The sequence below is a fragment of the Glandiceps talaboti genome, chromosome 1 (genome assembly GCF_964340395.1).
Source record: "Glandiceps talaboti chromosome 1, keGlaTala1.1, whole genome shotgun sequence".
Lineage (NCBI taxonomy): Eukaryota > Metazoa > Hemichordata > Enteropneusta > Spengelidae > Glandiceps > Glandiceps talaboti.
The window spans coordinates 17,374,842-17,400,284 of NC_135549.1; the positions used below are offsets into that span (position 1 = coordinate 17,374,842).

The 25,443-nt window shown below is 35.9% G+C and overlaps 3 protein-coding genes across 5 annotated transcripts in view; 2 read left to right on the plus strand and 1 right to left on the minus strand.

Annotated features, from left to right (window-relative positions):
• Nucleotides 1-2,926, plus strand: part of LOC144438837 (cyclin-Q-like) — a 3,212-nt gene extending 286 nt beyond the window's left edge. Inside the window, exons 1-3 of the mRNA XM_078128063.1 lie at nucleotides 1-363; nucleotides 843-1,203; nucleotides 1,486-2,926. The exon at nucleotides 1-363 is cut by the window's left edge and continues 286 nt beyond it. Of these exons, the coding sequence (XP_077984189.1) occupies nucleotides 86-363; nucleotides 843-1,203; nucleotides 1,486-1,572 (726 nt within the window). The 5' untranslated portion in view covers nucleotides 1-85 and the 3' untranslated portion in view covers nucleotides 1,573-2,926. The remainder of the gene's footprint in view (nucleotides 364-842; nucleotides 1,204-1,485) is intronic.
• Nucleotides 2,913-7,627, minus strand: LOC144439080 (ribonuclease P protein subunit p14-like). 2 transcript variants are annotated; one of them, XM_078128374.1, is made up of 6 exons: nucleotides 7,578-7,627; nucleotides 6,929-7,010; nucleotides 6,310-6,391; nucleotides 5,747-5,908; nucleotides 5,160-5,238; nucleotides 2,913-3,291 (listed from the first exon to the last, which is right to left on the minus strand). In XM_078128374.1, exons 3-6 carry the CDS (start codon nucleotides 6,363-6,365, stop codon nucleotides 3,232-3,234), a joined length of 357 nt encoding a protein of 118 aa, XP_077984500.1. In that variant the 5' UTR covers nucleotides 6,366-6,391; nucleotides 6,929-7,010; nucleotides 7,578-7,627; the 3' UTR covers nucleotides 2,913-3,231. The 2 variants fall into 2 exon arrangements, with proteins under 2 accessions (XP_077984500.1, XP_077984570.1); XM_078128444.1 differs by having other exon boundaries at nucleotides 7,568-7,583.
• Nucleotides 7,628-7,669: 42 nt separating this feature from the next.
• Nucleotides 7,670-24,956, plus strand: LOC144438329 (splicing factor 45-like). Of its 2 annotated transcripts, none has more exons than XM_078127472.1 (12): nucleotides 7,670-7,761; nucleotides 10,214-10,320; nucleotides 14,270-14,475; nucleotides 15,212-15,423; nucleotides 15,890-16,131; nucleotides 16,575-16,676; nucleotides 17,058-17,247; nucleotides 17,493-17,641; nucleotides 18,654-18,775; nucleotides 19,747-19,845; nucleotides 22,843-22,915; nucleotides 23,330-24,956. In XM_078127472.1, the coding sequence occupies exons 2-12, from the start codon at nucleotides 10,242-10,244 to the stop codon at nucleotides 23,422-23,424; spliced, it is 1,569 nt and encodes a 522-aa protein (XP_077983598.1). In that variant the 5' UTR covers nucleotides 7,670-7,761; nucleotides 10,214-10,241; the 3' UTR covers nucleotides 23,425-24,956. The 2 variants fall into 2 exon arrangements, with proteins under 2 accessions (XP_077983598.1, XP_077983544.1); XM_078127418.1 differs by having other exon boundaries at nucleotides 7,673-7,761; nucleotides 10,035-10,320.
• The last annotated feature ends 487 nt before the right edge of the window (nucleotides 24,957-25,443 follow it).

Genomic DNA, 25,443 nt, shown 5'->3' on the forward strand with positions numbered 1-25,443 from the left:
CTCACGCCCTCTACGAGCATTCTGTGATTCTTCCATATCTCACAAAGTTGATCTTTTTTGTCAAGACCATTTTTATCTTGACAAAATGGACGATAAAAAGTTATCATCTGGCACTACTGGGGTTACAAGTACAGATAATCGTATACATTTCAAAGCCATTTCCTTTATACTGGAAGCAGGAATCAAACTTCATCTGGAGTCTGTTCCTATGGCAACTGCATGCTTAATTTATCACCGTTTCTTCAAGGAATGTAATGTTGACATTTATGATCCTTACTTGGTTGCATCTTCAGCAATATATTTAGCAGCAAAAGTCTGTGAGCAACAGATTCGACTACGAGACATCATCAATGTATGTTACGGGTAAGGATTAGCTGTTTTTAAGTTGATAAAATTATGGATGCATTATAACAAATACATCCTTGGTGAACTCCGAGTAGTGTTATGTTTTTTAAATAAAAACCTACCTACTTTAATTTATGTTATAGTACTAGTTTGCTAAGGGGGGTAAGTTTGTACAAATCTACCAGCATTTAATAATTGTCATAGTATTTTTAGCTGAGGGGATATAAAGTAGGGAAAATCTACCTGTATTCCCAGTTTACAGGGGTTCCTAAACAAATGTATGGCACAAAGTATGGAAAGGTATATGTTATGCCAGTTTTTACTAATTTCTCCTCTGTTACCAATTGAGGTTCCCCATGGCAACCTTAGCAAACCCATTGTCTTATTCAATCAGTACCCATGGAATTCAGTCATCATTTACATAGAGATGAAAGACTGATGATCCATTCAATCTATGTCCACATTTGCATTCAATTACCTTGTTTTTGTCTTTCCAGAACTCTCCACAAGGATAAACCTGCACTGGAAGTGGACAGCAAATACTGGGAACTCCGTGAAAGCGTTGTAACGTGTGAATTACTAATGTTAAGAGTATTGAAGTTTCAGATAGCATTTGAACTACCACACAAGTATCTGTTACATTATATGAAGTCTGTACGAGATTACATAGACCCTGATGTGTGGAAAGACATTCCTATCAGTTCAACAGCATGGGCATTTCTACGTGACAGTTACCATAGTGATTTATGTTTACGAGTTCATCCTCAGCATCTAGCTGTGACAGTACTCTACTTTGCATTGCAATGTCACGGTGTAGCTATTCCATTCAATGATACAGCCAAACGACAATGGTGGCAGGTAGTGTACAAAATTCTATTTCATTTAACTCAAAGTGTATCTATATGATAATATGCCTGATTGTTTTTATTTCACATAATCCGTGGCCACTTTGGGAGGGAGGGAGGGAGAGAGGGGGGGGGGGATGCCAGTCACAGTTATTATTATAATATCACAGGGATATATTAAACTTTCATCTTTCAATTTTTATTTCCATATTTGTTATTATGGGTCAGAACTTTCATAGAGGAGCAGCTGATTCAATAAAAGTATCAAAAATATTTCTGTTGGATTTGTTTCCAGGTTTTATGTGAAGATGTTAAGGAAGAAAGTATGCAAAGCATAATTGAAGAACTGATTGATATGTATGACATGGAAATGAGAGTCTGATACAACTACATGTACACTGGTGTGGACAACTTAGGGATCAGTAATGTCTAGTCTAATGCTACTACACCATGGGAGGTTCAGTAATGTCTAGTCTAACACTACTACACCATGGGAGGTTCAGTAATGTCTAGTCTAACACTACTACATCATGGGAGGTTCAGTAATGTCTAGTCTAACACTACTACACCATGAGAGGTTCAGTAATGCCAAGTCTAACACTACTACACCATGGGAGATTTGGTAAAGTGTCATCTCTTGAACATGACAACACTATGGACGGGTTCAGTGAAGTGTCGTTTAACACTGCTACACTATTCAATAAAGTGTAGTCCAGCACTCCTACCATCTTGTTTTTGCTCATTTTGACTTGTGGAGAAGTAAATATTTCCATCCCATGACAGTTTCATGTTTCATCTTTCAAGTTTCTTTATGAAAAATTGTTAAACGTTGGAGGGTTTTGTTCAGCTGATACGCCGCACTACTAAGCATGAAAGAATTTGGTCATAGGATAAAAGAAATTGACAGTAAATGATATACATGTAGTCTGAGACTATAATATTTTTATCTACAAATCTGTCTGATTTGTACTCTCAGACATTATTTCCTTGAAGTAAGACAAATCTCACCAGTGTACAGGGTTTTGTAAAAAAAACACATTTTTAACATTTTCAGAATCTTGAATTGTCAGTATTGAGTTTCTGAATACAAAGTTTGATCAGTTCAGATATCAGTGACATTTGAAAGTATTTTATTCAAAGCACATTTCATTTAGTTGTTGGAACATTCTTATACCAAAATTTGCAACTTTCTTTTCGGTTCTAATGCATTCTTTAGTTACATTTTATTCAAACGTATTTGTCATGCTTAAAATGGTTAGAAAGGCAGAGGAAGTTATAAAATAAGGAACTTCCAAGCATACAAATCAGAGAGACTTGTGGGTAAAATATTGGGCAGAGCACTGGAATGGGCCATGTGAAATTAAATTTAACTGATAGTGTCGACAATGATGATCAAATGAAACAAAATTGACAACTTTAACATGGATATCTTTTGATGTCTACACATTTCAGAAAATGAATTTCTGCAGGCAAAGACGTGAATCAATATTTCTTTACTTGGTATTAACTGCTCAATGATGTCATTCAAGCATTTGGAGCAATGAGCAATGAGCACCAACTGTTTTACCTTCAAAACCACCATTAACTTACTGGAATTCATAATGTATGAAAGGGTATTGTGTCAAACCCATGCAAACTCTGTGACTACCATAAATAATCAGACCACAGCAAATTCACTCCAGAAGAACATACACCAAGGAATACGTTTTGAAATGTTCATTTATTTTCAATAAACGAGTGGGAAAGACATCCCTTATATAATATGTTGTACATGTACTTGTATTTATGTGTATTGATAACTTTGTGAACAAACCCTGAGTGTATGTAACATTACCTTCCTTATAAAGAAAGAGAAAAAGAGGATACATTTAAGTACATGTAATCCTAATATAAAGAGGCAGTGTTAGTTTCTGAAAAGTCCACATCTTCTGTGATCAGGTCATGACAAGTTCACTCGTAAATTTGTCATGGTAGGGTCTATGGTTCAATGAAGTGTTCCTTTTATCACAATCCCCCTTTCACATAGCAATACTAAGTGTTTTCACACAGGAATCATATGTTGTCTACTGTTGACGGCTAAGGCCATGAGACAGGAGGATACCTGTATGGAAAGAACAAACGTATTGAATGTGTTAAAAGTCATAAACTACTATGTAAGCTGACCATCGGCTGACATTATGTGTACACATTACAAAATTATGACACTATCTTGTTTTCTACACTACAATAGTACAGTTGTGTGCTGAAATCATCAGTGACTATCATAAAGGGACTGTCCTCAAACACAGTGTCAGTGTTGGAGACAATAATTTTCTAAAATCAACAGTGACTCTGTCATAGAGAGGCTTTGTTCAAACACTGTCAGAGAAAATAATCCAATGGCTGATAACCAAATATGCTCATCAGCTTGGTAGATCAACCATGGAATTTATCAAATTATTGTGGAGTTGTGGAGTCATGATGGGTGAATGGTTAGCGTGACTGGCTTGGAATCTACAGGTTGCAGGTTCGAGCCCTGTCGCTGCCTGCTGTGTTTCTGAGTGGCTAAAGTCCTTGGGCAAGATTTGAACCACGACTGTGCTTCAGTCAACCCAGCTGTATAATTGGGGACCTGGTAGGATGTAGGTTGCAATGTGAAGGGTTTAATCCTATGCGCTGAAATGGCTGCAATGGATTGTATGCTCCCCGGGGAGTTGAGGAAGACTAAAGGGCCGTTGTGCCGTTCTGATCCGTGCCAGGGGTAATAATCAGGCTCTAATAATTGTAAAGCGCTTTGAGCACGGTGTGGAAAAGCGCTATATAAGAACAGAACATTATTATTATTATTATCATTCTGATGAGTCTCATTGAACAAGACAGATCAAAAGCTCAATTTATAAACACCTTTGAACGTGCATTATAACCTGTGTAAGTATTACTGCAATCTCTAGGACACAACTAGCCCATAGATTTGACTATCTGCCTTGACAATGTCATTCGTCAGAATATCAAGCCAATATGTTGAGTCAGATAGCCAAGTCTCTATGCTGTAACTGTCAAGCCAGTATATCAAGTCAGATAGCCAAGTCTCTGAGCTATACTGTCAATTCAGTATGTCAATTCAGATAGCCAAGTCTCTGGTCTATACTGTCAATTCAGTATGTCAATTCAGATAGCCAAGTCTCTGGGCTATACTGTCAAGCCAGTATGTCAAGTCGGATAGCTAAGTCTCTGGGTTCTACTGTCAAACCAGTGTGTCAAGTCAGATAGTCAAGTCTCAGGGCTATACTGCCAAGTCAGTATGTCAAGTCAGAAAGCCAAGTCTCTGGACTGTACTGTAAAACCAGTATGTCAAGTCGGATAGCTAAGTCTCTGGGCTATACTGTCAGGCCAGTATGTCAAGTCGGATAGCTAAGTCTCTGCTATAACTGTTAAACCAGTATATCAAGTCAGATACCCAAGTCTCTGGTCTATACTGTCAATTCAGTATGTCAATTCAGATAGCCAAGTCTCTGGGCTATACTGTCAAGCCAGTATGTCAAGTCGGATAGCTAAGTCTCTGGGTTCTACTGTCAAACCAGTGTGTCAAGTCAGATAGTCAAGTCTCAGGGCTATACTGCCAAGTCAGTATGTCAAGTCAGAAAGCCAAGTCTCTGGACTGTACTGTAAAACCAGTATGTCAAGTCGGATAGCTAAGTCTCTGGGCTATACTGTCAGGCCAGTATGTCAAGTCGGATAGCTAAGTCTCTGCTATAACTGTTAAACCAGTATATCAAGTCAGATACCCAAGTCTCTGGGCTAGGGCACAGCAAATTGAGTGATCCTCAGTGACATATAACTTCTTCTTTATGGACAAATTCACTTCTACTATATAATAAATAGAGTAGCAATCTAAGAGATTTCACAAAATTATACTAACACCTTTTCTAGACAAAGGATACGTTCAGATTTCTAAAAAAAATTCTGAAAAAAAACAAACTTTAATTTTACCTGGTGTACACGAAAGACACATTCCTTGTTTAAATATTGACCAAACAATGTGAGGGCACTCCACAGTTTGGAGAAACCGCTGAAAATCACAATAAAAACAGAATTTTATGGTGTTAGTGTAAATCTAAACAAAATATCAATACTCTAACTAGTGTTTTCATTTGGTACTTGTAGATACACAAACATGCGAAACATGCAGTCTACTCTTTGCTCCTTTTAGTATTAGACCAATGTCAGATGGCACTGAGTTGTCTGGCAGATCTGTACAAAAAGTTGGTTCTCAGCATACGAATGATCCTATTTCTACCCCAAATTTCAACCCAAATCTAAGACTGTTGAATTCACATATAGTGCATACGATCAACATAGTATAGGAGATGTAGTATAGTACACAATAAAAGTGAAGTGGCCAGGGAAAATCTATGCTGCAGTGAAACACTCTTCTTTACAGTGTGGTAAATTTAATCAAACCAAGGCAATGGTTTGAACCATGGCCACAGTGGTAAGAGGCAAATGATTTAACTACTCACCTACCGACAAATAAGAAATCATTTTCTGTGTAATGACTAATGCCCTGATTTCATTACCTGTTATGTACTCTTAAAATAGCTTCTTTACTATCTTCATTGTACTTCAAGACATCCACTGTAATTGCAGCACCAACCTCTCCATACATTGTCAATAGAGCTTTCACAATGATAGCTTTGAATAACAGCACATCAACCTGAAAGCCACTCTCTTCAAACTCCCTGTAAATATACAAGATAAACACTGTAACTTTTTGTGCTACAATTTTCATTGTTATGAAATCTGATTTTGTCATAGACCAATGTACACAGCTTTCTCAAGGGTTTATGTGGTGAATGGGAGAGAGAGAGAGAGAGAGAGAGAGAGAGAGAGAGAGAGAGAGAGAGAGAGAGAGAGAGAGAGAGAGAGAGAGAGAGAGAGAGAGAGAGAGAGAGAGAGAGAGAGAGAGAGAGAGAGAGAGAGAGAGAGAGAGAGAGAGAATGCACACACAGATACACAGCTTTTACTTTTTACTTCAATTACTGCTGTTGGTTGTTTAAGCTAGAAGTGACAGAGTAATAATATGCTGAAAATAAAAAACAGAATTCATATTTAGTATTAAACATGTACTTGGTATACTCACAGTGACACTTTCAAGTAAAAGTAATCTGCTGGTCCTTTACTGACAATCCTTTTCATCTTAAAACAACTTCTACTTGGCTGTCCTGGTTTAAATGAAAACAAGTGTAACAATCACTGAATTGTGGACAATATGTAACTGTTAGAATCTATGGAAAGCTGTCTACACAGAAAAAAAAAATGTTGTTGATAACCCATATTAGTCTTGCTCAAATTAAGAAGCTTCTTGTGTTTATATTGTACAAACCACTGGCATTGTTTGTATATTGAAGTGAATATTACCAGTTTATAGTGTTGTGTGTGTAATAAATGAAAGATATGATAGCCATACACTTTTTCTGTACTTAACCCTCTTGTGCAATATTTCATATACATATGGTGTTGAGGTGTATATGTATGTATGTATGTATGTATGTATGTATGTATGTATGTATGTATGTATGTATGTATGTATGTATGTATATATGTATATATGTATGTATATACATACATACCCATGCACACACACACACCCGCACACACACACACACACACACACACACACACATATAGACAATATGTATGTCATCATTTCATGGGCTAGTGCAGTAATACCAGAAATTTGAGAAAAATATGGTAGATACCTGCAGCTAATTCATCTTCTTCAAAAAATAGTCAAAATGATTGACACTGGTTCATCAGGAAATGTACTTTGAATAGACCATTCTGTGAAGATATGAAGGTGATCATCATTATTATTCACTTTATTTTTATTTCAAATAATTTCAGCTCAAAAGGCCAATCTTCCAACTATTCAAATAAAGTGAGTCTTGTAGTACAACATAAAACAAATCATACCAAAGCCTATGGCAAAACACAATAATGTGTAAAAAAAACAAAGAAAAGAGAATCCACCACACAGTGAGAAAAGAAATTGTATACAAAAAAGCTATGCTTTACTCCAGGAGTAAATATCCTGTATATAAGCCCTGCTTGCATGGCGTGCACGAAACGGATGATATTGATAACATGTGTACTACCACAGGTACCCGAATCAATCTTTATGAATTTTTTTTTATGTATAGTAAATTACCATACATATCATACAGATTGATTCGGGTACCTGTGTGTACACTGTCTGTGCAGTATGAATGTACATTTGTAAAGCTGTTACAATTCTATGTCGAAGTTACAAGTATCTATATGGTAATGGCAATGGTGAAGAAGTTGAGTTGACGATCTGAAAGATAGGTGGTGTCTGACAATCGTGACTACAGACTCACAGTGAGTTACCTTGTGGGCCGTATGAGGACACAAAAGTTAACGGAACCCGGAAGGACAAGGCCTCGCTTACGAGCATGCGCTGTAAAGTAATATGTCTGTTCGTCGACTCGCATGCAGTGAATACGAAGAAATTCATGACCGTCTACTTTCCAACGTTTTCTTGGTCTTTTGTCCATAATCTGTATATTTAGTGGTAAGTGCATCCACCAGAGTGAGCTTTACAGTATTGATCACGAATCTACGAGACTTAGCGATAACGTTATTCTGTAAAAATCTGTGTTTCTCGTTGACATGCATGGTGTACTACTACTGCATATGATTGATGGCGCTGTCGTAGACGCCAGATAAACCGCCAACATCAAGCACGCATCACAAATGAAACAAAACTTCATTTCTCATTTTGTGTAATTCTTTCATTGGATCCATTGTTTAGGGAATTGACGTGTAGGGTTAGTATGCTTCGTTACGATCCAAATAACAGATGAATGTCCTCACGGGAGACCTTCCCCTCCCTTCTCGGGCTTCTGAAAGTGGGGAACCTACGTCGTCTTCAATATTCGTTTTTGTGTGAATCTAGCCTGAAATCTAGTCACACGTTACACGATAACCATCATATATTACTGTATACTTCCAAGATATGTTGTTTACAAGGGGTTTACATTTTCTCATAAAGAAAAATTTGGTTATTTTTATGTGTTAAAATAATGTAACTTCGAAATGATAATGTTAAAACTCAAGGGAAATGTACTTCCAGTGGAGACCTTCAGTGAATAGTGAATAGTGGATGTACATATCAAGAATCTATTCATACTGACGACTGGGAGTAAACATAATCAATATGTAATTTTAGTAATAGGGAAAGTTGCAGGAGTGGGTATTTCAAACTATCTCTTATGAGTTGATATCATAATGAAAAAAATAATCTTCAAACAATGTATACTGGTATTATTAGTGGTACACATTACTCAAGTCCAAAAAGCCATGTGTTTCAAAGTATCACTGGATTGAGGGGTTGTCCGCAAACTGTCTTGCAGTGTATGTGTGTACCCTGACATAAAATGAATGGATTCTACGTTTGAATATAAAATAATGAACCAATAACATATAAAGCTTGTACTAGCTGCAGTAATTGAAGTGTTGCTCCTTTTAATGAGTCTTATGTTGGCTTTTACCATAAGTAAACACTCCCTATGTATCTGTGTGATTTTATTATTTCCATATGGGTGGGATGTTTGATGTTACTGTTGGTACAATGGTGTGACTGAACCTTGTATATATTAGGCACACTTGTGTTGTCAGAAACTTAAAAAAATGATTGGATATATACTGTACAGGTACTGCAGTTAAGTTGTACATTCGACTATAGTTCGCATTATGCCATAAAGTGCACAACTATTCTGCTCTTGTTATTTATCGGAATATCCACAAACATAAAACTATTATGATTTTGGAAAACTCTAATATTGCATGAAAGCCATTGATATTGACAAAAAACAAGGGTGACTGGACTCTTTGGAGAATATTTCCATGAATTAGAAAAACATACACAAATGCTGCGCTGCAAGTAGAAGATAGCAGAATCGGTAGAAATATTATCATGAAAGAAAATAAAGTTCATTTGTATGGTTTCCATTTGCTAAGATATTTTTAGCTACCAAGTGATAGATACATGTATCATATATATATAATTGAATTATGGTTGGTAAGTACTGTTACAGGGAAGACTTCCTCAGGGTTCCTTCACCTTTGAAATCATAGGACAAATTCTGAATCTTCCAGAGAAAATGAAACAAATCAAAGAAAATCATAAACTTTAGCACTAAGGTTAGTTAGGATGTATAGATTTGTTAATAAACATTGGTTGTTGACTGAAAAGAAGATCATACGAGTTGAATGTTTGATCAGTCTTATCAGACTCAGTCTCTCTGCCCTTAGATTACATCAGTGGCTGTGCTATTGTGGTAATCATGGGGATGAGAAATAACAGGTTAGGGTCCCCAAGGAAGTCTCCCCAAGTATTGTTTTATGTACCTGATTTACATACATGTCTTTTTTTACAGCAATTTTTTTTCTTGGAATTTAAGCTGATCAGTATACATGTACAAATGTACATGTATATGATAATGTTCTCACGAAGAGAAATGTTGGAACATTTATGTCAGACTCATTGGTAGTTCATGCTAGTTTTATCATTGTATAGACTGCGCTTAGGTTACTTCAGTGCTATTGTGGAATTCTTTATTTTCGATACATTATTCTGAAATCTTTTTTTTTTTCTCGAAATTCTATTGCTGTGATCAACAAATCTTGCCAAAGGTGTGTTCTTTTTGTAAGAAAGCGAGGCACAAAAAGCAAAATTAAAAAAAAAAACTTGTGGAAAAACTTCTGAATGAAAATAAAGTATTTCATTATAGTACATGCTTTATCATTGAAAATGTTTGTGTTTTGAAATGTGTTTTTCTTCAGATTATGTTATGGTCTGTGGTTGAGTTTTCAAAGACAATGCAAAGAACAACGTAAGAGTTGAGTTTTAGTTCTACTAGAGAAGCTAGATGTAGTTATTACAAGGTTGAAGTGTGTGATGATGATGTAAATGTTGCCGATAGCTGTCCACTCACCACTCACACATGTACTGTCATGTTTAGTGTTTTGTAACAGAGACTGTCCTCCATCATGTCATTGTATGATGGATTGGGGTTGGATACAGGCCCCAAGAAAGAAGACAGTGCTGATGGCAAGAAAGCTGATATAGGTGAGTAGATAAATTATGTTGTGTGGAATCTGTAGCCAAAGTAATGCAGTCATAAAGCATGGAACAAGGATGTATGTAGCTAGTTTTAAAAGTAGCCAGTCAAATGTGAAAAGTACGCTGAAATAACAAGGAATGGGACTCATTAATCTGCCCAATTGTGGAAATATACTGGTTGAAATGAAGAATTTTTTAGCAAAATTTCTGGAAAATTAACTGGCAAAATATAATGGATTAGGCGAATGTTTTTATTGACTACCAACCCTTATCTACATCCATGATGCAAATGTAATATTAGGTTCAGATTCAGGTGTAGGATGTAGTTATACAATTCAAACGTACAATAAGATACCAGTCAGTTACAGTGTACCTCAATCCAGGCAGTAAAGGAGAATAAAAATGAAAGTTGATTTTGTCATATAGCTGCATTTCTTATGCGTGAAAAATTGCCAAAACCCCCAAACTTTTCCATCAGTCTGCTATGTGGAAACTATCTGTGAAAAAACTATAGAAATTGTTAAATCTTCAACAGAGGAGCCCTGTTTTATACTGGGTTTATGCTTGATGGGTAAAACACTATTGCATGCCTCACACTTCTTGAAACATTTTCCCAAACAATGTTGGGGCCAATTGCTGGAGCTCCTATCATTGTTAATACTTACTCATGATAATTCTACAGCAGGTCTGTCCTATGATTGACCTATTTTTAGCCACTAACGGGTAAAATCAGGTAGTGGATACAAGCTAGTAATGACAAACATGGAAATTAAAGACAAAGGAGATCTCAAATCTCTCGTGACGGTGCCCTCACACTTTTTACTTGCTCATAAAAAAGTGGAGTTTGGTCTGAATGTATTATTAATCTGGTCACTATTTTCTGATATCGAGTTCAACATTAATGGTGAAATAGAAGTACATTTGATGATTGTTCAGGTTAGATTCACTTCCATTTGAGAAAAGATTGCAAAATGGATGAGTAATTTCAGTTCAGGTTTGAAATCAACCTCTTAATATTAAACTCATTCTGAAAAAGTTGGCAACGTCGAACTTTTTGTGAGTTTTGGTGTAAGGATATTTGTGTGATGGTCCGTCTGAATGAAAAAAGAATTTTAATGTATTAAGACTAGAATTATGCTAATTTGACTATTTTTTATGAATATGTGTATAATCATTAATGTAATAATTGTAATTTATTATGATATGTGTTATTTTGATAAGATAGTCATTAACAATGTATTAATGTGTACAGTACTATAGTGTAAATGCATGTGGTTTCATACCAGAAATTGCTTCCTGTAGTAACTAATGTTTACTTTCAAATTACTGCTTAGCATAGAGTAATGTATACTATAGTCTGTATTGCAAGCATGCAAAAGTGATTACATCATACACACTTTAGATATGTGGGTTCTGATTACATGTAATTGTATGTTGGCCTACCATAGGTCACAATGGTTTCACATTCCATGTTTGATAACTTAAAACAACAGGGTCCTTTTGACATACAGAACATAGCTAGAAGTTTTTGAATTGAATCTTTTGACTTCTGTTTCTAACCCGTGTCACATGCCATTGTGTGCTACTTAAGTTGTGCTATGGTACATGTTGACATTCATGTAGTAATACAGACAAGTCTTAACAGTCAACTGTTCTAAGATACTGAAAATTGAACAGTACCCCTTGTCAGAGTTGTCTTGAGTAGCTGCAACTAAGATAAACAGGAAATACATTGATATTATGATGATCAGTGATGCTTCAAATATTTGTGGAAGAGTTATTTTTCTTCCTCTTTGTCCAAACAGGAATGTGTCTCTGATTACATGTACTTTGTAATGTGATAAAGTGTCTGGTCATCCCTCTTCCCTTTCTTTTCCCAATCCAACATGGAATAGGCTGCCATGATATATTTTTCAATAAAGTATTTTTGCTATATAATAGACTTAGAACCATGGTAACAGGGAGGTGAAAATTTGGTAAACTCATATTTAAATTCACCATGCTGTATTTAGTGCACCTTTTTATAAAAGATATAACTGGTAGAGTTTACAGCACCTATCAAAATGTAAACTTGGTATTCAATTCAGAGTAACCATGAGCATATAAGATTTTCCTTTGGAATACACTGCACTAAATATTATTACAGTTCTGTGTATTTTTTCCAGATGCAAACTTTTGTTATCCGTATCTTTGTTTCTTGGTAGATGTAAAGACTTGTGTCAGTGTGCCCTCTAGTGACACATTATTTTATTGTGGGTCAGAATAACCAAAACTTTGTTTTCATGTGAGTCTTCACATATAAAGGGTAGGGGGGCACCAAATATTGGTGCATCATGGGAAATTGCTGTATGTTGGTGGCTTGTCAAATAAAATATGCTTGGAGGGCACACTGATTAGCATGTCAGATGATATTGTAGCATACAGTAATGATGTGGAGTATTGATTTGTTAATGTACATACTAGTAAACAAAATATGGTATGAAATATTAACTGATGGTTGGTATGATGTTACATGGTATATTCAAGGATGACATGATCATTTTAAGATGTGAAAATGATTTCATATGGTATATTTATATATTGCATGCCTTTGTACATATTCATGTATATGATGATCACTTGTATATTTTCACGTCCCACAGTTGCAGTAATGTTAGGACTTTGCTCTTTGCCTGAAATGTCAGCTATTTTCAAAATTAATAGACCAAGGACATTTTATCGTAACAAGTTCTTATAAGTAAATAGTGATGTTTTAGTAAATGATATCAATTCAATTTAATATATGAACAAGTATTCCTATAAATAAGGGTGACAATATGCTTTTGGGAAAAAACATGTAAATGAATTTTTGTTATGCAACACTAGAAACTACCCTTATGTTGAAATGTGTGTCCTTTCCCTAACAGAAATCTGGTAATTTTAATACATGATATTAAGAATTTTGTGAGATATTTAATTGTACAGTATATTCATTTATTTATTTATTTATTTAACTTATTTAAAGAAGGCAGTCCTGTGAACTGTCAGGCTGTTCTCCAACAAAGGGGCGGTCTCTATAAACTACATAAAAAATTCAGCATAGAAAATAAATACAATTACATACCTTAATTAAAACGATTTAACAAGATTATCAAAAACACTATATACTAATGAATCTAAAACTCGATATATACTGACAATACTAAGACGCAATTACATATATTAAAAGCATTGAATGAAATAACCAAAGACATCATACATTGATAAATCTGAATGTACAAAATTTGAATTACAGATACTGAAGAAATGTGATATAGAATATGATGTTCTTCAGCACACAATTTTTGTTAAAAAAAATGAATAAAATAATTAAATCAGGTTAAAAGAATTTGAAGAACTGTGTTGTAGAATATGGTGTTAGTGAACTCTTAGTCTTCACAGTTATGTGGTATAGTTACCACCACCAGTAGATTCCATCTGACGTTCTCTTTCATAGTCTTTGTTTTTCGCAAGTAAGGCAGAGGGATAGCATATACTATTTGGAAACTTATTCTCATTACAAATACAGCCTCTGTAGCAGGCTGGATGTTGACCCGGCAAGCTTTTTCTCCACTCAGCCTGTGAACTGTGATATGAAAGGTAATTTCAGTGGATACCATGTGTGAAACCTGAATAAGTCACATAATGTCTAGTAATTACTAGTATGTCAAATTACCCAGATATGACCTGTGCTAATTTTGGCATAGGCAAAAGTACTGAAATTAATACAAAATGAGTTCACAGGTTGTGTTGAGAGAACACTTACTAGAAGGATCACCCAGCCACTACAGAGGCTGCATTATATGTGAAAATATGACATTGAAAAGGGTGTTTGTATAGTGAAGGTAGGTACCAGTGTGTGCAGTTTTTGGACTTATTAAGATCAGCACCACTTACGTTCAGTGGCAGACAGTTGATTGTATTTTTATTATTTCAGCTGGGTGGTCAACTGGCATCAGATTGATGCAATCACAGTTGAGAATCAAAAAAGCAGCCCTAACTGAAGCACAGCGGAGGATACGAAATGCCACAACTAGTAGAAGTACTACACTAGCACCTGTTATTGACCTGAAAAAGAGCAATGAAGAGAAAGGGGATATGCCTCCACCTCCAATGCAAGTTGCATTTACCAAACAAATAAAGGTATGTATTTGGATAATATTTCACAGTGAATTGTCTTTTGGCATGACAGACAGTTCAAGGTTAGGAAATCAGTTGTCTGGTATAAAGAGCTATAGAAAAAGTTGGTCCAGAACAAATTATGGCTCTACTGATAAGGTTACATGAATGTGAGAACCTGGCATTGAGTCATGGGCCTTTAAGTAGCTATCCCAAATCTACTGTCTGTTTTAAAAGCTACAAACCTATTATAGAAACATACATAGTACCGCTCAATCCCTCACGAGTGTTATCCAATGAAATTGAGCCTATCCTTGTTGCCATAGCATACTGGTTTATTTCATTTTCTGTGTGATTTGGGTTTACAAGGTTGAAATTCAGGTATAACTTATAAAATTTAAATATATAACTAAGTGAATTTTTGGACTGTCGTATGCATACAGAGCGCACTAATTTTGTACATTCATATACTGGTACTTCAGCAAAGTAGAACATCAAGTTATGATAACTAGACAAAGCATTGAAAATATACCATTACAGCTGCCAAGTCACTGTGTTTGGTAAAGAGCTTCAGTGACTAGACTTATATACAAGACTGTTTACCTTCAGTTCATTTTATTCACAATCATATGCAAACAGAACTTGTATGACCAGTATCATGCAGTCATCTTTTCAAACACAATCTTATGCATAAACGAAATTACATTACCTATCTTCAAAATGTTACAAGGAATGTGTTTGTGATTTTCGTATTTTCCAGAATGTTCCAAGCCTCCCAATACAAGAAGAAAGCGTGTTTTCCAAACCATCTCCCTTCATCAGTGGTGGTGAACCATCATTTCCTGGTATAGATGATGAGTATAATCCACTATGGCCAAATGAATACGATAAGATTGTGAAAGAAAAACGAGAACGAAGACAGAGAGACAGAGAATTTGAAAAATCAAAAGAAAATGAAGGAGAAAGGGACAGGTATAGTGATTTTAATGTCTCAGTTGATGATATGTAGAAAACAGTCTTTGGTGTTTGTGATGGCTAGGGAATGTTAATGATTTTGTCATTGGAGAAGTTGGAGCAACAGTTTTCGATATGCTGTTTACTCACTATACCACTGAATTATGAGTTTTGTTAGTACTGTAGAGATCATACTTCTGGTGATAAAATGATGTAAAATGTTGATGAATTATGTAATATCTTGTGCTAAACTTTAGTATTATCCTGTGCTAAATTCACTAACTAGAATGACACTGAAATAAGAATGGTCAAGATAGAATTGTCAGTTGTTGTATGTTTTACACTGCATTCTTACAAACTGGGCAGATGTACTGAAAAAAAGGAAACCATTTCTGAAACCCAAATAATGCAACAAATGAAACATTGATTATGGTACATAGTCATATTGTGTTCATAACAAGATTACTGTCTTTATTTTCTACAGGAAGAGAGACAGACGAGATAGAGACAGGGATCGAGACAGAGATAGGGACCGAGATAGGGACAGAGAGAGAGTGGACAGGGATAGGGAAAGGGGGGACAGGGACCGAGAGAGAGACCGCGATAGAGATAGAGATAGAGAGCGTGAGAGGTATGGGCGATCACCGAGAGGATTCTCAAGGAGACCAGACAGTGATGAAGAGGAGTATGAAGAGAGGGAAAGAGAGCGAGAAAGAAGGAGACCTGGTAAGTCTCAATTTAGTACGTTGTGGGAGAGAGTGGAAAATATATTAGGAGATGATGATTAGTGAAATCAAGTGGAGTGTAAATGGTGAGAGAGTGAGAAGGGGTGGAATCAGTTTGGAAATGAAGAAAGTAGTTAGTTGGTCATCAACTTGATTAATGGAGTTCGTATTACCATGAGAAAAACGTGTTTGTGTGTATACATGTGTATAAGTACATACATATGTATGTGGTGTTAGTGTATGTGTGTTAGTGTATGTGTGTGTGTGTGTGTGTGTGTACACATGTGTGAAATAACTTCCTATTGACATTCTGTGTTAAGACTGGGGTATTGAAAATAAGGAGGTACGTAAAAAAGTATTGACCCCCTGTGACTTGATGAAGACTGAACAGCTGTGACAGAAGATCTGACTTGTTAAGTTGTTGTGTTTGTCTTTGTTTCATAGGAACTGGCAGTGGAGCAGCAATAGCGCCACCAGCGTCACTGATTGCTGAAGACTCACAGAGTAAAGCACTTGGAGCAAATGATGAAAACTTAGACACACCATGTAAGTTATAACAAATAAGAACACCTCAAGTCAATGTGTACTAGCTGTGTAATAGGTTTGTTAATATCAATTATGCAGTTGTTATAATATACTATCACTTTCATTTAGTATCAAGACCTAAAAGTTATAACAAAACATATTATTGTAATATTCATGTTTCTTTTCACCCGGAAGAAAGACACATACATGTATGCATGCATAGGAGACACACACACACACACACACACACACACACACACACACACACACACACACACACACACACACACACACATACATACATACACACACATAAATATATACTTAGATGTTTGTAAGGATCAATCTGTGTATATTGAAATGTTGTAACTTTTTAACCTTTGGAACTATCTTCTATATCAGTTTTACCTCCAACTAGAACACTAGAAAAACCTAAAATTATGGCAACCAAACCTTTAGTAGCAAATTATGATGCAGATCCTGAAAGGTCAACGACACCACCACCAGGAAGTTCCTTTGGCAATATTTCACCACCTCCAATAGCACGACCACTGCCCACACAGAGTAATTTCCAAGCTCCAGTCGGTCTGGGGTAAGTAATGTAATGTTTCATGGCATGGTTTACTGACAAGTATATACTGTTGGTCTAGGATAAAGTTAGGGGTTCAGGATCATTTACACAGATCATGAGGCCTTTGCAGACAGTCTTTATGTAATGGCCAGTTGCTAATGTAATGTAGAATGGCCAGCTGTCAATGTAGTGCAGAATGGCCAGTTGTCAATGTAGTGCAAAATGGCTAGCTTTCAATGTAATGCATTTTGTATTTCACTCATCAGGTCAAGTTCTGTTGCTGCAAAAATTATGGCAAAATATGGTTTCAAAGAAGGACAGGGACTTGGTAAATCAGAACAAGGAATGAGTTCAGCACTTCAAGTAGAAAAAACAAGTAAACGTGGTGGAAAAATTATTGCTGGAGATAAACCAAGTAAGTTGAGGTATTTCTGAGATACGGCCCTGTAGCAGGGAATAATGAAAAGATATGCTAACACAAGGTCTGTTAATTTGGTAAGATATGAGGGCCATGTTCATGGTTATATAACAGGCCTATTGGTACAGGTATGTATTCATCGTAAGTACTGGCCATATCCATGGCAATGACTAACATATGCAGGCACAATATTGGTGAAAGTTACTTGTCAGAATTAGATGTAGATAAACTCAATGACAGTGGATGTATTTTGTATTAACAGTTATGTACATGATTGTATAGTCCATAATTTAGTACTACAGAGTGTCTGCCAGGGAAGGAGAATGTCAACATTTTTTTCCATGTAGTAGTTTCACTTAAAGATAAATTTCAGTTTAACAATCAGATGTTCAAAACTTCATGGATTTTACTGAATTCAGGTATTGTTCATGATGTGTGTTTTTAAAAGTTATCCCATTGTCCCACATCTTGCCACATAATTAGAATGATGGCCTTAGCCTTCCCCATGATAAGAGATGAACAGTACCAGAGAAATGTTATGTTTATGGTAACATGTATGTCTGGGTTCTATGTAACTTTATGGGTCCTATGTAACTTTATGTCTGGGTTCTATGTAACTTTACGGGTCCTGTGTAACTTTATGTCTGGGTTCTATGTAACTTTACAGGTCCTATGTAACTTTATGTCTGGGTTCTATGTACCTTTACGGGTCCTATGTAACTTTATGTCTGGGTTCTATGTAACTTTACGGGTCCTATGTAACTTTATGTCTGGGTTCTATGTAACTTTACAGGTCCTATGTAACTTTATGTCTGGGTTCTATGAAACTTTACAGGTCCTATGTAACTTTATGTCTGGGTTCTATGTAACTTTACAGGTCCTGTGTAACTTTATGTCTGGGTTCTATGTAACTTTGCGGGTCCTATGTAACTTTATCTGTCATGTTTGGAAATATCTTTCCATATGTTGATATTTTACATTGTTGATGTGTGATGTAATATGTCAACAGTTATGCCAGTTGAACCTCTTCCCCCACCACCACCAGTCCAAGAACAACCAGGTTTATCAAAACAATCAACTAGTGATCTTACAGAAGCCATGAGAAATCCAAGTAAAGTAGTTTTACTTCGGGTAAGTCTTTGTGAATCTGACAAATTATTTTGAAATCTGTCAAGTTTTTGTTTCTGTCTCTATTGGTCTGAGATTGAAGAGCGATGAAGTTCAGTATAGTACATGTTAATCCCCTTTCTACCAGCGTTGTATTGCTTGTACACAAAAACTTAGTTGGGGAAAACCTGGATTAACAAAATCAGTCTTCACATGTGTGCATCTGTGTCTGTCTGTCAAGTTCTCAGACATTGACAGATTTAGCCAATTCCAATAATGTCAAATTGCTTGGTGATATACCTGAAAAGCAGAGATACTTCTCTACATAATTGGTCAAATGGTAAGACTATTGCCAGTATTGGTATATGTATGTATAATGGTTTCTCAAAAGACTGTCTGCTACATGGAAGTGCAACTCTCACCATGTCTGTGGCCAGTCTTACTTCCATCTGTAGCCAGTTGTACTTTCCATCTGCGACTGGTTTTTCTTCCTGTGACCAGTTGTATTTCCTATCTGTGATTGGTTGATCATAATTGTTGTTGCATGCTTTTTATGACTTTGTTATACATTTTGTAATTGTAAACACTCATGATTTGATCTATGATTTTCACATTTTGAGTGAGTAAACATTGAAGAAAATAGTGTTTGGCTATCTCAGTAGTGTCATACTGATTGGTATCATCAATACTGTTGAGTGTACGCTATCAAGAATTAATGAAGGCTGGCTATTGCCTGTTTCTTATATTCTGTAAAACAAATTTTACCGATTTCAAATGGACAAATTTTATATGTTTCAAATTAAGTGTAATCATTTTCGATATAAAATCATTTTATATATGGGAAATCCTATGGCTTGAACAATATGTGATGTACGTTAAAAAAATGGTTGTTATATCACAATTAGGTACAGATTTCAAGTGTTTGAAATCAAGCATAAGTGTTTTAGGTGTATATGATCTGTTCTGTGGCTTCTAACGTTATGTGATTTGTATAGAATATGGTTGGTCCTGGTGAAGTTGATGAAGATTTGGAACCAGAAACAGCAGAAGAATGTACAAAATATGGAAAAGTTAACAGAGTTCTTATATTTGAAGTAAGTCTAAACCCTCAAAATCAAGGAATGTATTTCTTGTGAGACACCACAGACACAGTCTCATTCTTAGGGCGGCCCTTTTTATTTTTCTGTTTCTCATCTCCCGACCGACCCTGATTTGCAGCTCCGACATCAGAAAAAAAAAAGTTTTTTTATTTCCGACCGACCCCTGAGCACAGCAAAATTGTAAGGTTCCTCATGGCGTCTTAGACCAGTTCTGCCGAGGCCACGACCTTGCGACATTGGCCCCCTAAAATTACAAATGACGCAATAATTTTCCCACCTTGCGTCGCTTTGGCGCATTCATTTTACGGCAGACATCAAAATTATCTAAGTTCACGGCCGGACCAGGCCAGGCTCTGACTCGACGTCAATCCCACAAGAAGTATACTGACTGCGTAAGGGAAAGTTTTGTTGACATCATATAAGATACAGTGACAACGCGCAGTTCTATTGTTAACATAAAAATGCCACAAAAAGATCAACTTTGATAAACTTTATCTACAAATTGAAACGTTAGAAGGAGTAGATGAGACGTCGAAATGGACGTCTCTCGTCACATGTTTTGTCTACCGTCACTGTCGTGACCTCTGACCTACTCACTGACGTGTGCGAAACACTGAACTTGCTACTGGAACGCGGAACATCTGTCTGCCACAGCTCAGAAGCCTGAGTAAACCAAATTTATGGGACAGGTTGTGATTTCCATTTGTTGATGGGTTAAATTAAATGAGTACATGTGTATTTTGATTCCGAAAAAGCTGTGTTAGGGGATCTTGTTGCATGATGTTGACAGTGACACATGTGAATGTTGGGCACTGAATCAATGCGTAATCACTGGCATGGCCACTATAGACGGCCGATGCATGTGGTATGTGGTATTTACAGAGCATCCCAACTTTGACGTTGTTGATAGTTTTAGTTAAAGATTCAAGTTCTGAGTTTCAAGGACACCTAATGTCAGCTTTCCGTATCAAGTTAAGTTTACGGTATGTAACTATGCTGTCATTTGATATAGCAGGACCAAATCATGATACACAGCCAGTAACGGTTAATTAATAAAAAATAAATTATTTTAAAGTTTGTTTGACTATTATTTGTAAGTTTTTCGTTCACATTTGGTACTTCTTAAAGTCAGGGATTTTTTTTCTTCAAAATGTCATGAATTTGAAGAGGGAATCATAAACACAGCAGTGTACTAACAATTTTAAAAATGAAACAAGTGGTTATAAGTTTAGGATTTCTCAAAGTTTTTATTCAATCATATGTTCACTGTGACTTATTTTGAAGTTGTTCTTTGTCCTTGTCTGAAAAAAGGGAATTATGAATTTGAGCACTGCTATTCATTGATATTCAGATTAAAAATTGTGACTACCTGGCTGTCTAATCTTTCTAAACAATATATAATATACTCTGTAGAAATGACTTAAAATTACATAATCTTAATTGCCTTCTTTTTATAAGGTGTAATGTGTAGTACACAATTTTCAAAAATAGCTTACTGGGAACTGTTATTATGAATGGAATTTTTTTATGTAGTTAGGTAACGGTCTATAGGTAATGGAATATTTCAGACCACAGTATCTCTATAGTGGTCTGAGATAATTTATATGAATATTTCATAGACAATAATAATTGACCCCACTCCCTGTCAAATGACACCACTTTTTGCAACCAAGGGGCCTTTGTCCCCACTTGTTGGAAACCTTGGCAGAACACTGCCGTCTACCCCCCCTCCCCCCCACCTCCCCACCCAACCCCTTTGTTACATCAGAGCAGCATGTGTCTAAGGCCGTTGAGGTTTGATGAGGGGCAGGGCTCGAAATTAATACTGTTGCGCAGTACATTTAGATGCAATGTAATAATAGCTCAGAATATTTCCATCATTTTCAAAATTATGCTTAAAATTGGTAAAAGTCATACTGCATTCTAATTTCTTGACCAGTTTTTAGCTTTATATCAGTTGTATCATCGGGGAAATGATCGACTCCATAGCGTTTCATGACCCATGACATGCATAATTCCGAGGTTTACATTATTACTTTTAATTACTTTTAAACAGTAAATCCCAAAGGAGTTCTGAGTTCTAGAAATGTTTACATGTTATCTGGTGGATTATTTTGACAAGTTCACACTGAAGAAAAATGTTTCATAGAAGTAATGATTTATATAAATGAAAATTCATCTCGCACACTGATGACAATCACGTAAGTGTTTCAAAAAGTTACACACTGAAGTTCGAATTGGATAACTTGAAAAAATTGTTAGCGATGTCAATGCCACTTTGATTAATAGGACGAATGTATTAGTACTCCTGATAAAATCATACAATAGTTCATGGCTACAGATATACAGCCATCAGGATGATAAGTATTCAATCGTCTTCTTACAAAGTTGTTCTACGGACTTGTCAACCTTGCTAAAATGAAGGAAAGAGACTTGTAACAAGGAATTCAATAAAGAGAAGAGAAAAGAAGTTGTAGAGAGACTGACAGGACAGAAAGGACAGAGAGTAGAACTGAAAAAATACAGATTTTTTTTCTTGCCCCCCCCTTTTTTTTTATTTCGCCCGCCCGCCCCACCTGACTTTTCCATTGGAGATGAGAAACAAAAAAAAAAAAAACCTCACCCTTAGTTGTAGACATGAAAAATGGTCTTCAGTTTTTACTAAGCATTCTAGTAAAAATGATAAAAAATAAATAAATAAATATAGGATTATGTACAGTACAGTTAGTTGATTTATGTTGCTGTAACAATTTAATACATGTATGTATACTTGTAGTAAATGTACTGATGCAGTGTATCATGCTATCCTTTGTAATAATGTTCAGTCCCAGCTCACAGTTTATGGTACTGAATCTTAAAGTTTCTAAGTCTTCAGCCATTTCCTTCACTTCACATCACATCACATCATGTGTAGTTTTACTGTAAATATTTTGCTTGTGTCTAAGTTTCTAAATCAATTGACCCTAATTTTGCATCTTGACATCATTTTAGTTACCTGGAGCAGATGATGACGAAGCTGTCAGGATATTTATAGAGTTTGACAGACTAGAATCGGCAATTAAAGGTAATCTTTCTGTTCACTTTTCACTGTTCACTGTTATGAGGGATGAAGTATAAGGTGATTCAGAAGCTTACACAGGGTTTATTCTAATTGATTGGAAAAACAATGAAAGCATTTTTTACATATGTTCCTGGTCCTTTTGAAAAAATATAAATATGGACGGTGTACCACCTTGTTTTATTTTTTCCATAGTTAACACAGTATTTGGTGACCATATTGGATTCTTTATTTTAAAAATTTGCAAGGAGACCCGATATTTTTCTTGATTTTAAGCAAGAGTGGGTGTTTTTTCTTGAATAAAGTACCAGCAAATGTTTAAGATTGTTATCTCTGATGTGCGTACTGCATTAACACCGATCAAATATTCCACTTTCCTTGTAATAACGATGTTGCTTCCGTTTATGTTTTTGCCTTCAGCTGTGGTAGATTTAAATGGCAGGTACTTCGGAGGACGGATTGTAAAAGCAGGATTTTTTGACACAGACAGATTCAAGAGATATGATTTAGCGTGAACTCATATGAAATAACGCTGTATCATCATCAAATAAGTCCAGTGACATAAGAAGAAATGGTGATAGATTGTGACATCATGTTAAACTTTGCTGGAACTGTACAAGTATCAATAATCCATATACAGCATCACCAGCATATTATAGGGAGGTTCAATTATACTAGCAACAATGATTGTGATTGGCTCATTTAAAAAAAAAATCACTGTCAACCAATGAGCATCTAGATGACAAATGTAGATGAAATGCCATCACAACATTCTCTATGGAGGTTCTCTATATTATCGAAACGAATGATTCGGATTGGTTAATTCGCTTATAACAGATTACTGTCAACCAACCAGCATCCAGCTTACTAAATATAGGTGATGATGTCATCAAATTATTCTATGTTGGTTCTCTACTCTTGTCTAAACAACAATTCTGATTGGTGTGTTGTAAGAATGCAGACTGCTATCAACCAATCAGCATGTAGAAGTTCAATATGTGTACTTCCAGAATTGGCACTTTATTTGTTTGTTAGATCGTGTCTTCATGCAGGGTCCATCTCAGTCTCCACAGTGGGCCAGATGTACCGTTCTGTTATCACCATGTAACATTCAGAAGAAGGAGAGGAGGAGGAGACCTATACAGTATTCATCATCTGTAAACCTACAGAAGAATGGTATCCCAAATAATAGTACAGAACCAACTCCTGAACAAGGAGACGTGTTTGGTTGTATACTAATGTTCAGTCTGTTAGCATAGTCACATGTCCATCTATGATTGCCTCACTCTGTCTTTGGTTATGTTTTCACTTGTTGTTTTTAGTACATAATATTCCCACAAAACTCAAAGACTAAGTAATATAATATTCCCACGAAACTCAAAGACTAAGTTGTTTTTAGCAGGCAATATTCTCACAACTTGTTTTTTTAGCGGGTAATATTTTCTCATGAAACTCAAAACTCCTACTGTGGATGTGTGACACATGCAAAGACCACAAGGACAAACCCTCAATAATTCACTTCTTTCAGCATATCCATGAATATTAAGTACATGTATTTTATCGTCATAATTTTGCAATATTTCTGGACTATTGATAATGAAAGAGTCCTCCCAATGAACAAAATACATAGAGTACAATATGTATGGACACAAAGTCTTACCATGGACACTTTTTTTAAAAAAAGGGAAGGAACAGAAACATGCAGTGAATAAGTTACCACTGCATCAGATTGACGGGTGTGAACTTTGACCCCTGGCAGATCACATTGAAATATGTATAGTTTTCACCTACTGTCAAATTCATGTACAGTTCCACAGCCGACATTTTTAAAATTCTCTCATGTACGTATTCGAAGTGAATCATATTCGTTGACGAAGCTGATGTGTAAATATTTGTAAAACCGTTATCTATGCATAGAGTTCATCATGTGATGTATAGATAAAGGCACAGAATTGTAAGTTCTGACCTTGACACAAGATAACACTTTTTTTGCCAAAGTCCCTAACTGTAGTTTTGTCTTTTTTTTGTTATCTTGATCTGAAAATTGCCAGACTTCATTACAGTAATAAACTTGTATATTTAAAGTATGACTTGTTGTACTTGCGGTATGTTTTTAGTACCCAAAGGGTGGACTCCCACAGGGGCTGTTGGCATTACCTATGTCTGTCTGTCCATGTACAGATATATCTCAGATGTACACAACTTCAATCAAACCTGGCACAAATGTCAAACACTATAGGGTGCATATGGAGGTCACTACTATGACCTTTATGGCAAAATGGTGGTATGTAGAGCTTTCCTGTCCACTCTGTTACCCCAGTGAAACATAGTGGCGAGTGTTATATCATGTATTGTTTAGGAAACAACAATCAAAAAGATTATTGAATGTACAAAGGAAAGAAATGATGGTATCAATGGCATTGCGTGTTCCTTATTACTTGATGTAATGATGTCAGATATAAAATAGTCCTAATGAAATTGGGGTGGGGTGGCACCCTTCAAACACAAACTTGCAGAAATTGACCAAGTAGTGT

Bases quoted from the DNA above. Each gene is read 5' to 3' on its own strand.
- LOC144439080 (XM_078128374.1), bottom strand. From the start codon at position 6,365: ATGAAAAGGATTGTCAGTAAAGGACCAGCAGATTACTTTTACTTGAAA. The intron at 5,909-6,309 runs GTGAGTATACCA...GTATATTTACAG, and splicing joins TTTTACTTGAAAGTGTCACT to GGAGTTTGAAGAGAGTGGCT. The intron at 3,292-5,159 runs GTAAAATTAAAG...CTTTCCATACAG, and splicing joins GTGTCTTTCGTGTACACCAG to GTATCCTCCTGTCTCATGGC.
- LOC144438329 (XM_078127472.1), top strand. From the start codon at position 10,242: ATGTCATTGTATGATGGATTGGGGTTGGATACAGGCCCCAAGAAAGAA. The intron at 16,132-16,574 runs GTAAGTCTCAAT...TTTGTTTCATAG, and splicing joins GCGAGAAAGAAGGAGACCTG to GAACTGGCAGTGGAGCAGCA. The intron at 19,846-22,842 runs GTAAGTCTAAAC...ACATCATTTTAG, and splicing joins ACAGAGTTCTTATATTTGAA to TTACCTGGAGCAGATGATGA.